The sequence below is a fragment of the Trichechus manatus genome, unplaced genomic scaffold (genome assembly GCF_000243295.1).
Source record: "Trichechus manatus latirostris isolate Lorelei unplaced genomic scaffold, TriManLat1.0 scaffold00080, whole genome shotgun sequence".
NCBI classification, from domain to species: Eukaryota; Metazoa; Chordata; class Mammalia; order Sirenia; family Trichechidae; genus Trichechus; species Trichechus manatus.
The window spans coordinates 7,480,661-7,495,499 of NW_004444016.1; the positions used below are offsets into that span (position 1 = coordinate 7,480,661).

A 14,839-nucleotide genomic window follows, 5' to 3' on the forward strand; every position below is an offset into this window, starting at 1 on the left:
AAGACTCAGGCATTGTGTCTGCCATGAGCTGCCTTCACTTTCCATCATTGAATGGGCAGGGCCTCTCTCTGCTGCCTCCCTTACCCTGCTTGGCTTCCACAGAACTAGTTATTTACTGGGTCCCTGTTTGTCCAAATGGATGTGACTGTGACCTCCAGGCTGTGTTGGTGACACCCAAAACAGTCCTGGGTGTTTGTTGTTTGTATATGATACAGGGTAGGGGACAGTATAATCCGGGGGTATTGGCCTTCAGACCCAGGCCAGCCACTTACTCCTGTTTACACACAACACAGTGGGGTCAGACCTGATCCCATATGAAATATGCACACACACCTTGGCCCCAGGTTGGGCATTTCTGGAGAGCCTGGGAAAGGCCAGGTTGGCCTTACAAACACACTCAGGCAGGGGTGAGGGGGTGGCAGGCAGGAGAAGGAGTGACCTGGTCTGCACTGGAGTAAGCAGGCCTTGCTGTTTTGTTGTTCTTCAGTGAGAGGTGTATGATAAATTCAGCCAACCAGACAGCCTCTGGCTTCAGAACCCAGGACTACCTCAGTCCCAAGATCCTGTACAAGCCTCACCAAGATGAAGGTGCCAGGCCAGGAGGAGTTTGAAGGCCCCAGTGCTTCTGAAAATGTCCCTGCAGGGCAGCTGGATAGCAGCCTTGGCACTGGCCCCAGCCCTGATGACCCCTCAGACACAAGCAGCAGGGAACTGGGGGTACCCAAGGACCCTCTGCTCTTCATTCAGCTGAATGAACTGCTGGGCTGGCCCCAGGCTCTGGCGTGGAGGGAGACAGGCAGGTGAGTGAGATCCAGGCCAGCTTTATGGGGTTCTTCTCCTTCCCCAGCGGTGGCTCCTTCATGATTCCCAGTTCCTCTTGTGGGGCTCCTTCCACCCCCATGCAGGACTTCTCTCCGTGTTCTCTTATTTCAGGGCCTCACCATTCATGATGCCCAGCCTTCTCTGCAATCTAGTTTTGAGTTTCCCAAGACCCAAATGAGGGGTGACTACTCAGGGAGGGGCATAGTCTGCACCACTGGGCCCAGGACTCTCTCATTGCCCTACCTTCACTGGCTTCCCAGTATCCCTGCTCCTGGACCTGGGAGAGATGCCCCCAATAACACTGTCCACCCTCTTCCCCTACAGGTGGGTACTGTTTGAGGAGAAGCTGGAGATGGGTGAGGGCCAGTAGAGTGCTCCCCATGTGCCCACCCTGGCACTGCCTACCCTCCAAATTCTCCACAGCCTGCTGGCCGAGGGCCTTATACTGCTGGATTGTCCAGCTCAGAGCCTCCTGGAACTCATAGGTACGAAGGAAACCTTTGCAGGGAGGGCCTGGGCAGCTATGCCATTTCCCCAGGACTTCCCCCAAAGTCTTGGACTCTTCTAGAGCCCACTCTGTCCCACTCTTTGGATTGACCATCTCTGTCACAGGGTGGAGATGAAAAAGCTGAGTGGAGGAGGCAGTTCACTGGCTCCTGAGTTCCCTGGGACTCCCAGAGGGAAAGGGACCTGGGGCAGAGAGGGAAGGGAGAATTGCAGGGACAGGGAGCCCTCAGAAAGGTATTTGAGTCTCATATTTTTTCCTCAGAGCAGGTGACCAGAGTGGAGTCTCTGAGCCCAGAGCTGAGAGGGCAGCTGCAGGCTTTGCTGCTGCAGAGACCCCAGCACCACATCCAGACCACAGGCACCAGGCCCTGGCGGGGTGAGAGACCCCTCCCTGGAGTGGAAGGGACCCAGATCTCCCCTGCACCTTCCTAGACCAGGAGTGACCTAGCCTCTCTCAGACCTCAGCCCAGGACTCATGTGCAAGGGAAAACCAGGGATAATGGTGGTGGAAGAAGAATGGAGGGGCTGGAATTCTAACAGTCATGGCTCTGTGAAGGGACATACTTGGCTAGGCACTGTGCCAGGAGCTTTACACACAGTATCTCATTCAATCTACACAACTGCCCATTTTAGTGATGAGAAAACTGAGACCCAGAGAGAAGAAGGGTATGTCCAAGGTCACACAGTTTATTCATGGCAAAGCTGGTCAGGGAGCCCTGGGGGATCCACCCCTAAAGCTTGTGCTCTTAACTAATCACTGAATAATCCTGTCTTGTAGGGTCTGACCACCAAAGAGAGGCTTCTCATGATGAGAAAGAACAGGTTTGTGTTCCATCCTTGGGCACAGCTGGGAGAGGGGGTCAGGGATTAACAGAGGCCTGCCCTCCATTTGACTTCTCATCAGCCAAGATCCTGCCAATGTCCTCCTCCCCAAATAATCTCTCATCATCTGTGTCTACCTGAACCTCCACCTAGTGTCAGAACCCCCTGAGACAGAAGCTGCCTCCAGGGGCCGAGGCAGGGGCTTTGCTGGCTGGAGAGCTGGGCTTCCTGTCACAGCCGCTGGGGGCCTTTGTGCGGCTGCGGGATCCAGTGGTGCTGGGGCCCCTTACTGAGGTGCCCCTCCCCAGCATGTGAGGCTGCTGAGTGGAGGGCAGGTAGCCTGGAGACCAAAAGAAGGGCCTTTACTGAGGAGGGGACTGTGGGTCTCTGGGTCTAATTCTCTAGGGGTTGTGGGGAATGGTGCTCAGGGGTCTGTCGAGCGGGCAGTGGTCTAGGCTGAAAAGTAGGTGTGCAAGTGAGTGTGTGTATGGGGGCTGGACCAGAGGGTCAGAGCTGAGCCTTGGAGATCAGGGCTGCCTTGTAGGAAAGCAGCTTCTGACCCTCTCTGGGGCCTGGTTCCCTCCTCAGGTTTTTCTGCCTCCTGCTCGGCCCCCCAATGCTGGGAAGGGGCTACCATGAGTTGGGCCTGGCAGCCGTAGTCCTCAGTGACCCAGTGAGCTGGGCAGGCATGTGTGTGTGCATAAGCTTGTGTGAGTGAGGAGGTATGTCGCCCTCTGTCTGGGTGACTGAATACAGCAAGGAGGCAGGTTGTGGCTTTGTGTATGTAAGGTTGAGGACTGAAATTTCCTTGGTCCCATCACCTCCGCAGATTGCTGGCACACAGTAGACCTCAATAGAGACTCACCGAATGAATGAGTGAATGAAGGCAAGCATGAATGAATGCTTGAGTGACTTGTCTGCCTATGTGACTTGTGTGTGTCTAGTCTAGAGACTGAGAAAGTACACGTAAGGCTCCAGATCTACACTTATGCCTGTTCTGTGCCCCTTTCCCCAGCAATTCCAGTGTGTCAGCTCATCAGGCCAGCAACCTCCAAGACCTTCTGGCAGCTCTGGATGCCTTCCTAGAGGAGGTGACAGTGCTCCCCCCAGGTCGGCGGGATCCGACAGCCCGGATTCCCCCACCCAAATGTCTGCCCTCTCAGCATAAAAGGTACCCAGGGGCCATCATTCCATACAGATCCTTCCCTACAGGTCTTGGGTCTAGTTCTACTGTTGGGGAGGGGTTGGGGTCTCAGGAAAGGGATAGGGACCTTTCGATCCAGAGTCAGGCCGACCTCACTTTGAGTCTCTGTCGCTGTGAGATCTTGAAAGAGTGCCTCCCCCCCTCCAAGCCTGGCTTTCTCGTCTGTAAAAAGGGCACAGTATGACTCGGACCTGCTTGATGGGAGGCTGCTTCTCCTGGGACATGAGCGAAGGCCCTCGCCGGCAGAGACACGAGTAGCCACCAGGAGGCAGGGCGTCATGAACTCCGGCGACCAGTCGCGGACTCGTTTGAAACTCTAAGCTAACTTGGGTTTTTCCTTCTACTCAGACCCTCTCAAAATTGCTGGAGGTCAAGGACTCCTCCGCTCGGCACGGGGCCCCGGCTGAGGACAGGTGCAGCCAGGGGCCGCAAGTGCCCAATCCGGAGTTACAGCGGACGGACAGGTGAGGCGAGCTGGAGTGAGACCAAGGATTGGGCCCCTGGGTTGGGGGAGGAGTCACAGTGGCTCACAAGTTGGTGCTTACTGTGGGAGGGGCTCACCTGGGTACAGGGAAAGTAGATGGGGGCGTGGGAACCTGGATCACTGACGACCCACCGGCGGGAGGCTGTTTGGGGGTCTTGTACAGGACGTGCGCCGGAAGGCCTCGTGGTACCTCAGCAATTTCTCCGACGCCCTGCACCTCCAGCGCTTCTCGGCCGTGCTCTACATTTACCTGGCCACGGTCACGAACGCCGTCACTTTTGGGGGGCTGCTGGGAGAAGCCACCGACAGTGCCCAGGTGGGTGGAGCTACCTGTGGGTTGCAAGCTTTGGCATCCAGCCCTCGCCCTTCCATGGAACTATGGGTGGGTTGGGGAGGGCCCCCAGAAGCTTGGGCTCCCTGCCCAGGGTGCTGTGCCGAGCCCCTGTCGGCTTCCAGGGGGTGCTGGAAAGTTTCCTAGGTACTGCGGTGGCTGGAGCTGCCTTCTGCCTGATGGCGGGCCAGCCCCTCACCATCCTCAGCAGCACTGGGCCAGTGTTGGTCTCTGAGCGCCTGCTCTTCTTCAGCAGGTGGGGGGTGCTTCCCCCACCTCACCAGCCCCTCACTAGTTACACCCTCACCTGGTCCTAGCTGGGTCAATAGGGGAGGGTGGGAGCTGTTCGTTTGGCTTGAGGGGCACCTAACCTGGGATAGGTGGGGAGCAGAACAGCCCTGCTGAGCCTTACCTATCTCCCACCCACCAGAGATTACAGCTTGGACTACCTGCCCTTCCGCCTGTGGGTGGGTATCTGGGTGACCACCTTTTGCCTGGTGCTGGTGGCCACAGAGGCCAGTGTGCTGGAGCACTACTTCACCCGCTTCACCAGGGAAGGCTTCTGTGCCCTCATCAGCCTCATCTTCATCTATGATGCCGTGGGCAAAATGCTGGGCTTGGCCCATGCCTATCCTATCCAAAGACCTGGCCCTGGCCTAGCAGGGTCCATTGCCTACGGCTGCCTCTGCGAGTTCCCAGGCCTAGGAGGTGGGTGAGAGAGATTGGCCAGGTGGGAGAATGTGCAGGAGGGGGAAGGGTCATCCCCTCACTCTCCATTCCTAGTTACATTCAGCAAAATGTTGAGTACTTACTCAAGGCTGTTGAGGTCTTTGAGGAAACCCAATAACCAGCAGCACTCTTTTCCACTCAGATTTTGACTCAGTTGAGAACTAAGAAAGTAGAGTAGGCAGATGGAGACCCAATATCTTCTTTATTACTGACAACACTGTAGAAGAACATGAGTTATATATATCAGTGGGTGAATGGGCTTCCTAATGATGAAACCAAAATTAGATAGACTTACCCACCCAGTCAGGAGCCCTGATGGTGCAATGGTTAAGTGCTCGGCTGCTAACTGAAAGGTCTGTGGTTTCAAGCCATTAGCCCCTCATGGGAAAAAGATGTGGCAGTCTGCTTCTGTAAAGATTAGAGCCTAGGAAACCCTGTGGGGCAGTTCTGCTCTGTCCTATAGGGTCACTGTGAATCGGAATCAATTCGACGGCATACAACAACACCCAGTCATGGCAGCATTGGGCGGAGACAGTCTTGCCTCAAGGAAGCAGAGCTAAATGCACCATGCAGGCAGCTTACTCCCAAGAGAGGGGAGAGGAAGGGTCTCGGCCAGGCACACTAGCTCCTTCTCCCAGAGAGGCTTGAAGTATTACACTTGAAACAACAGAACTGAGACTAAGGAAGAAGTGTTCCCTCTAACACGTGCCAGACCCTGTGTTAAGCATGAACAAGATCAGTTCCGGCCCTGGAGGAAACACAGAAATTTGTAAATCTTACAAGTCAGTGTACACATCCATTCATCAAACATTCGCTGAGCATCTAGTCTGCCATGTCCTTGCTAGGCACCAGGGATACAGATAGGTAGAGAATTTGAGGAACGGGGGCACAAGGGAATGTCCTGAGGAGCATAGACTTGGTAGCAATAGAGTCAGCAAGCAGATAGATGAGTCAGAGCCAAGAACCCTCTGGTTCTCTGATTCAGCTGTCCTCTCAGATTAGGCTCCTGTGGAGCTAGAGAAGGTTCCAAGCGCAAGGGACACATACCTGAATTCTTCTCTACTTCCAGGAAATGAGTCTCAATGGACAAAGACAAGGTTAAAAGACACCGATAACATCTTAAGCATGGTGAGAGTCTGAGAAGGGTGGAGGACAAAGAATTCAGTGGTTCCTGGATCTTCCCAGCCTAGAGGCTTGGGAACCCCTCATAGGCTCAGCCATTTCCTATGGCTGGAGACCTCCCACCCTGGACTCCTGGCATCTTAGTGGGTCCCTCTCCCCCATGAGGTGGGCCCAGGAGAGCAGGATGTTCATTCCACTGCCATGACCACCATCCCTGACCACCCCTCCATACAGGACCTAGGCCTGGTCAGTGTGTCATTGCTGCCCCCATCTGAGTGTGCCCAGCAGGGAGGCCACCCTCGTGGCCCTGGCTGTCATACAGTCCCAGACATTGCCTTCTTCTCCTTCCTCCTCTTCCTCACCTCTTTCCTCTTTGCCATGGCCCTCAAGGATATCAAGACCAGTCACTTCTTCCCCTCTGTGGTGAGTGTCCCCTCTGTTTCTGTGGGAGAGGCCTGGCTTATGGCTTTGGGCACTCCCTGGAAATGGGAAAGGTGTAGAGGGAAGGGGATGGTGGGCTTAACTCTGGATGAGTGTCCATTGTGTGGCCAGCTATGCAAGGTGCTCGGTGACTTCAACTCAGTTTTGGCCATCCTCTTGGGCTGTGGCCTTGATGCCTTCCTGGGCCTAGCCACACTGAAGCTCATGGTGCCCAGAGAGTTCAAGGTGAGATCCAGAAGTTGGGGGGTGGGAGGGCAGAGGGGAAGGTAGGGCCAGCAGACAGAACGCTTGAGGAGGAAAATGCATCGATCCCATCCCCCTTTTATAAGTTTCAGTTTCCTCACTTATAAGACAGGAATAATAATAGTGTTGGCCTCACAGAGGTGTTGTGAGGATTTAGTGAGGTGCTGTGCCAGAAACATGGTGAGCACAGAATACATGCTAACTATAATAAGTAAGTGATTAAGAGCATGAGTCTAATCAGTTGGCTCTGGGTTTGAGTTCCATCTCTGCCACTTCCTAGCTGTGTAATCTTAGACAAGTTAATCCATATTTCTGAGCCTCAATTTCTTCATCTATAAAATGGAAATAATAATAAACAATAGTGCCTACCCCACAGGTTGTTTTGGGGTTTGCAGAAGATCATAGTGTAAAGCACTTATCACAGTACCTGGTATATACCAAGTCCTCAATAAATGTCAGCTATTGTTATGGGATCTCCCTACCCTTGGCGTGGCCCTGCCCACTCCACTACTCCCCACTCTGTTCTTGGTACCCTCATTACCTACTCTGACCATGTGAAGCTGTGGCTGGAGCTCTCTCCCTGGGCAGACTGTGCGCAGTACAAGGTGTAGCACTGACTGCCAGACTTTCCTCTCCTCCAACTTCCCCCAGGACAGGAGAGCAGCGGGGAAGCCTCAGGGACTCAGAACCAGAGGCAGCAACTGGGCCCCCACCCCCACACAGACACTTATAATCAGAGCAGATGCAGACACACCCAGCCCTGCCCCTGAGCCTGCCCCAGACCAAGGCAGGTCTGAGCCTGAGTTGCCCCACCCTGGATGGGGGAGGTGGTGCCTAGGGAGGAGGTCTCTGTATGCCAAGAATTGTCGGCAGGCCTCTTCCTCCTCCTCATTGTCATTTTCAACAGAGGATGGGATCTTGAGAACCAAAATCCAGAGCCCCCAGCTCCAGCCCAGCCCCCAGGCTAGTCTTCTTCCTTCTGCCTTCTTTTAGGGCACTGGGATATTTTTAATCATGCGTGTAAAGGCACACACACACACACACACACACACACACACACACACACACAGTTACAATCTAGTATCATGTCTTGGGAGGGGTGGGTTTGTAGGAGAATGCCAGGGCTGGAGAGTGCGGGTGAGGAGGCACTTTTGGGAGACCCTCTCCAACCGGTCCATGGACTGCTCTCCCTAGCCCACCCTTTCTGGGCGTAACTGGCTGGTGTCACTCTTTGGAGCTAACCCCTGGTGTCTGAGCGCAGCAGCGCAGCGGCCCCACCTGCCCTGCTGTTGTCTATCCTCATCTTCATGGACCAGCAGATTGCAGCGGTCATCCTCAACCGCATGGAGTATAAACTGCAGGTAAGTCCTGCCAAGTGAGGACCTAGACTCTTAGGCCAAGGGCCAGAAGCTCAAGGGTGGAGTCCTGGCTCCCCCTCTCCCACCCCAGTGGACAGAAGGCCCAGGCCTGAGCTAGCTTCATCCTCATTGCCTCCATCACTACCTGCAGAAGGGGGCTGGCTTCCACCTGGACTTCTTCTGTGTGGCTATGTTGATACTCCTCACCTCAGCACTTGGGTTGCCTTGGTATGTCTCAGCCATTGTCATCCCCTTGGCCCACATGGACAGTCTTCAGAGAGAGAGAGCAGATCCTGTGCCCCCCGGGGAGTACCCCCGCTTCCTGGGCATCAGGTGAGGCTGGTATTCAGGAGGCTGGAGTGAGAGGTAGGCAGCAAGGTGGGGTAGCAGGGTACAAGGCAGTTATTTTGGCAGCTTAAATTCTTAAGCTGGTGACTCCAGAGGCCTCCCTCACTGCCCAAGAGCATGGCATTGGGATGAATGGGTGGCTTCTGGGCTCTGAGATGGCTGAGCCAGATCTTCCCCTCTTCTCCTTTCCAGGTGTGGCTATGCGGGCAGGGGAGATGCCTCAAAAGGGGCATTGTCACTCTAAGGGTGGAGGCAGCCAGGGCTGAGGTCGAGGATAGGTGCCACCTAATAATCCCCTCAATGTGGAAGCGCATCACTGATGATACAATGTAGTCCGTTACACAATTTTGTAACCATTAGAAATACAATCTCACTGTCTAAAGCATGTGAAATCAAGTTTGAAAACTGTGAAATGTGAGTCTTTACGGCAGTGTAAACATTGCTAATTTCCCATCAAAATAAAAACAAGAGCAACCATGAGCCTCAGCCAATGGAGAGGCCTGGGACTCCCATGTTAAGTGCCCTGCCCACTCCTCTCATTTTTCACACCAAGCCGAGGTCCTCTCCCTGTAAACTACTGGAGGGTCCCTCTAGTTCCCTCCTGTTGCCAGGATCTGTAGTGGTGTCTGGCCAGGGTCTTCAGCCTGGGTGCTCCCTACAGGGAGCAGAGGCTGACAGGCCTGGTGGTGTTCATTCTCATAGAAGTGTCCATCTTCCTGGCACCTGTGCTCAAGGTACCTTTGTTAGACAGGCTGGGGTCAGGGTGAGTGCAGTGATAATTATAAATATAGCAAGAACTGACATTGGTTGAGCACTTGCTATATGCCAGGCACTCTGTTAAGTTTTCTCCTGTACATGGTCTCATTTACTCCTCACACTAACCCTGGCAGGCACATATACTTTACAGATGAGGAACCTGAAGGTTAAGAAGGCTAAGTAACTTGTTAGAGCCCATCAAGAGAACGAGTCTTTGAAATCAGACCTATTTGAAGACCCAACTCTTATCCAGTGGATTTTTCACCCAGTGGAGCAGGGCCACCACCACCACCCTCTAGAGTCCAAGCACTAGCCTTGCTTCAGCCTCCCAACAAGCTTTAGACTCAGAGTCTGAACATCACATCCCAGAAAAACTTTGAGGCAAAAACTCCTCACTTCTTAACCAAATGTTTATAGAACACCTGCTGTGTGCAAGACTCTGCTAGTCACCTTGGAGAAGCAGGGGGTGGGGAGAGGAGGGTGCTGAAAAGGAATATGCAGCCAAGCCCCTGCCAGCAACACTACATACACACACACACACACACACACAGAGACAAAAGTTAAGTACCAAGTAATAGCAGAAATGTTCAACAAGTTGAGGTAGCGAAGCAGTCAAGGAGGATGTGGAGAATGTCAGACACAAGTCACTGGCAGGATGACAAGAGGTTAGGGGAGGAAAAGGTCACGGAGGTTGGGTAAGAGTGGAGAGTAGAAAGAGCCAGATGAACCTGATCAGCCACTTACTAACTAGGTGACTCTCATTCAGCAGATATTTACTGAGCCTAAACCATATGCCAAGCACTGTGCCAGGTACTGGGGATATTGTTGTTATTGGTTGCCATCAAGTCGATTCCGACTCACGGCGATCCCATGTGTGCAGAGCAGAACTGCTCCATAGGGCTTTCAAGGATGTGACCTTTTGGAAGCAGATTGCCGGGCCTGTCTTCCAAGGTGCCCTGGGTGCGTTTGAACTACCAAGCCTTCAGCTAGTAGTCGAGTGTGACATAGTGGTGATTAAAAGAGACCATGTCCCCATCCTTGCAGTCCAGTGAGAGCAGACAGATAAAAAAATAATTAAAACAAGAAAATAGCATAATTCCAGACAGTGATAGCTTCTATAAAAAATAAAGGAGGGTAAAGTGATTAAGAGTGCCTGGGGGAGTCTACTTTAGATTGAGTGGTCAGAGAAGGACTTTCTGGGTGTTGTGAGATGAAGCATGAGTAATGAGAAAGAACAGATCATGCAAAGGTCTGGGAGAAAAGCATTTTAGGCAGAGGGAATAGCAAAGCAAAAGGCTTTCTTAGAGGCAGGAACCAGCCTGGGCATGCTGAGGGTACGAAAGGAGGCCAGTATAGCAGGCGCACAGAGGGTAGAAGGGACTGCGATAGACAAGATTGGAGAGGTAGGCCAGGAAATGGGCAAGTTACTTAGTCTCTGAAATTCCATTTCGCCATCTGTAAAATGAAGACAATAGTAGAATTTGCCTAATTTGATTGATCTAAGGATTCAATGAGATCAGGCATGCAAAGTGGGAAAAGAAAGGAAACGTGTGGACAGGCTTAGATGCTAGATGCTAGAAGGATGGACTTGGTGCCTAAGGTGGAGCATCTGGGTAGCTGGCAGAGGCAAACCCCTTTGTCACCTCTCCATTTCATCCTGCCAGTTCATCCCAATGCCTGTCCTCTATGGTATCTTCTTCATGGGAGTGGCAGCACTTAGCAGCATCCAGGTGAGCCCACTAAAATCACCTAGCAACCCAAGTCCTCTTCCTTGTCTTTCCTGCCTCTCCTGGGCACAGAGACTCTGCTGCCACCCTCTGGGTGGGGAGGGGGCCATGGGAGCCTTCTGGGCTGGGATTGCTGACAGTGATACCCTCCAGTCTACCTGAGTGCTCTGTTTGCCTCTTCCTCTTGTTCCCAGTTCACCAACAGGGTGCAGCTATTGTTGATGCCAGCAAAACACCAGCCAGATCTGCTGTTCTTGCAGCATGTGCGTTTGGGCAGAATCCACCTCTTCACGGCCATCCAGCTTGCTTGCCTGGGTCTGCTTTGGACAATCAAGTCTACCCCTGCAGCCATCATCTTCCCCCTTGTGGTAATTTAGGGTGGGATTGGGAGGTGGGTCCTACCTCTCTGGGTGTCCTGAAGGGCCCTGGGAGACTCTGATCCTGGAAGGGTGGCCAAGGCCTTCACAAAAGGAAAAATCTATCTCCCCTCTCTTACTTGCCCTGGCTCTACCTGGCTGGGAATCCTAGCACAAAGAAAGATGGGCTAGGAATGTCCACAGCTGGGATACCTGATTAACCTTCATCCCAACCTCTTTGGGCTGATCAACCACAAGGTAGGGATATAAAGTCCAGAAGGAAACTGAAGCCTTGGGAGAGGCAAGGCTGACACCTTAGTTACTGAGTGAGGTGATAACACAGGTAGTTTCTTACTCACTGAGGAGGTTAAGAGCCATGGGCTTTGCGGTAGGACCAACACGCTTCCTCTGGGAAGTTACTGATCTCTCTAGGCATCAGTTTTCTTTTCTGTACAATGGAAATAATAATTGCATCTAACTCATAGCATTCAATGAAACAACGCAAAGCCTAGCACATAGAAAGTTCTCAATAACTTTAGCCCTTGTTGATGTTCCTGCTGCTGTTGCTGACAGCTCTGGGCTGTTTCTATTCTTGCAGTTGTTGGGCCTAGTAGGAGTCCGAAAGGCCCTGGAGTGGGTCGTCTCACCACAAGAACTCCTTTGGCTGGATGAGCTGATGCCAGAGGAGGAGCGGAGCATCCCTAAGAAGGGGCTGGAGCCAGAGCGCTCATTCAGTGGAAGTGACAGCGAGGATGTGACTGCCAGGCTGGGCTCTTTCAGGGGGCGGGAGAGCTCTTTTGGGCACAGAGTAGTCCAGGAGCTGCCCCAAAGTCCAAATGTATTATATAGATCTGATCAACACAATCACTCCCCGTTAGCCCCCTATTGACACAGGCAGACTGATGGGGTGAGGGAAATCTTTCTTCATAGGGCTGGGGTCCTGGTTTACTATGAGCCCATGGGGGTGGAAAAGGGCTCGGGATACGCCCTAGTAGGCTATCTTTCTCACCTTATCTATGTCTTTGTCTCTCTGTGGGTTTGTATCTCTGTCACTCTTGGTCCCTTCCTCTCTGCTTATCTCTTTCTGTCCTTCTCTTCCCATTCCACCTAGGATCACTCGTCCACAGTCAGACCTGATGTATCAGCCAAAGGCTCCAGAAATCAACATCTCTGTGAATTAGCTGGATAGAAGAAGTCTGGTAGTGGAGACCCCAGGAAGCTGAGCATGAGGTAAGGGTGTGAGGGGAGTGTTCCTGGCATCAGGCCTGGAAACATCCAGCACTGTTTTCTCTTCACACTCTAGTCCCTCGTGAACCCTGGAGAAGGGGTAGAGGTAGAAAGGTTTCTCCAGAGGGGAAGAATGAAACAAGTGAGGGATACCTAGGCTTGGCTCCCTGCAGTTCTGAAGTCTGGCCAGTAGAGGGAGCTCAAGCTCACACCACTCGGGGAGGAGCCGTGCAACGACAAAAGAAGTGGAAGGAAAGGATAGGAGAGGGGGGAAGGATGGAGGCCGGTGCTCCTTTCCATGGCCCCAGAGGCTTCTCACCTGGGCTGCAGAGAACCACACTCTAGACAAGTGCAGGGATCCTCTGTCATTTGCCCTCTCTGCCACCCGTTCATTTTTTATTCATCTATGTGTCAAACATTATGAGTCCCTGTCATGTGAGAGCGGAGCCCTGGTGGTGCAGTGGTTAAAAGCTCTGTTGCTAACCAAAAGGTCGGCAGTTCGAATCCACCAGCGGCTCCTTGGAAACCCTATGGGGCAGTTCTACTCTGTCCTATAGGGTCGCTGTGAGTTAGAATTGACTCAACGGCAATGGGTTTGGTTTGGTCATGTGAGAAGGTGCATGGGTGGCACAAGCGGTTTGCACTCGGCTGCAAGTGGAAAGGTTAGTGGTATGAACTCACTCAGTGGCACTGTAGAAGAAAGGCCTGATGATCTGCTTTTGTAAAGAAACTATGGAGCACAGTTCTGTTCTGTAACACATGGGGTCACCATGACCTGGAATCGACTGGACAGCAATGGGTTAGGTTTGGTTTAGTCAGGTGAGTATGTAGGTACTAGAGATAACTGGTGAGTAAGACAATCATGGTCCCTGACCTCAGGAAGCTTGAATCCTAGTGAGAGAGTCAGACAAGTAAACAGGCAACTGTTAGAGTGGGATAGTGCTAGATGAGAGAAGCACAGGCTGTGGGAGCTGAAAGGCATGTAACCCCTTCTTGGAGGATAGTGAGGGTGGAATTGTGGGAGTTCAGGAAGCCTTCCAAGAGGAAGTGGTCCATAATTTGAAATCTGAGGAATGACTAGAAGCTAACCAGGACAAGATGGAGGAAGAATGTTTTAGGCAGAGGGCACACACCTACACACAAAAAACCCAAAAAAACAAAACCTATTACCATCAAGTTGATTACAACTCATAGGACCCTATAGGACAGAGTGGAACTGCTCCATAGGGTTTCCAAGGCTGTAAATCTTTATGGAAGCAGATTGTCAAATCTTTCTCCCACAGAGTGGTTGGTGGATTTGAACCATCAACCTTTCAGTTCGCAGCCGAGAGCTTAACCACTATACCACCAGGGCTCCTTTTGGCAGAGGGCACAACAGGTACAAAAGCCTGGAACTGTTTGCCCCTGATAAACTGAACTCTCTCAGACCACAAAGCACCCTCTTCTCCAAGCCCCTCCAGAGGGAGCCCAAAGGCCCCCACCACTTCCAATGGAAAGTTTTGGGGGTAACAGGAGAAAGGAGGATTCATTAGCTGTCCCAGAGCAGGATTTTCTGGGCTTCACTTATCCCCTATTATCTCTTTCTGTCTGTTCTCTGCCCTACTGTGCCTGAGCACTTGCTCTGGCTTCACCATGTCTTCTCGCAGTTCACAGGTACCAGGATGTCAGGACAGTGTTGGCCTTTGACCTAACTGCTGGATGCTTAGTCTGCTGGGGACCTAGAATAATGGGGCAGGTCTTGGGGGGGCAGCTAGATAAGACCTTGGTCACCCTCCTGAGGGGAGGTGGCAAATGGTAGGAACAAGCAGATTTGCTGTGTGGGTAGGAAAGGTTGGTGACCCAGGGGGACTGACCATGCCCTATTCACTGTCTACCCATTAAAAGGATCTGAGCCCAGAAACCCTTCCCATTTGGTACTTTCTGTCCTCACAAACTCTCTTTTACAGAATCAAGAAGCTGTCATGGAACTCTTTTGTGCTTGCGAAAGGGAGAAAAAGTCCCTCTTTCCAGAATAAGTATTTTTCTGTTTGAAACAGTTTTTATACATGCAAAATTAATTTTTATTATTTTGTTCTGATTACAAAAGTAAATACAATTACAACAAAATATTGAAACACTACAGAAGTATATAATTTTGAAATGGAAACCACCCCAGAGGTAACTAATGTTTGCATTTTAGTATATATTATTGTTCAGATTTATTTCAGTGGACATATTAATATTTTTATTAAAATTGGATTAAACTGTAGAGTTCTGCAACATGCTTGTCACTTAATATACATTGGATATTCTTCCCAGGTCATTACACACATATCTACCTCATTCTTTTTGTCATCTGCATAGAATGCAACTCAACATATCC

The 14,839-nt window shown here is 51.9% G+C and overlaps 1 protein-coding gene across 1 annotated transcript; it reads left to right on the plus strand.

The window, feature by feature from the left end:
* Window positions 1-582: 582 nt before the first annotated feature.
* On the plus strand, window positions 583-12,431 carry SLC4A9 (solute carrier family 4 member 9). The gene is given in 22 exon segments (XM_023735516.1): window positions 583-800; window positions 1,147-1,307; window positions 1,592-1,705; window positions 2,108-2,151; window positions 2,305-2,462; window positions 2,740-2,837; window positions 3,184-3,533; window positions 3,704-3,819; window positions 3,981-4,155; window positions 4,296-4,426; window positions 4,601-4,878; window positions 5,969-6,027; window positions 6,256-6,444; window positions 6,574-6,687; window positions 7,900-7,965; window positions 7,968-8,066; window positions 8,215-8,396; window positions 9,073-9,145; window positions 10,832-10,897; window positions 11,089-11,262; window positions 11,849-12,004; window positions 12,378-12,431. Coding segments are annotated over 22 exon segments (3,075 nt in total).
* The last annotated feature ends 2,408 nt before the right edge of the window (window positions 12,432-14,839 follow it).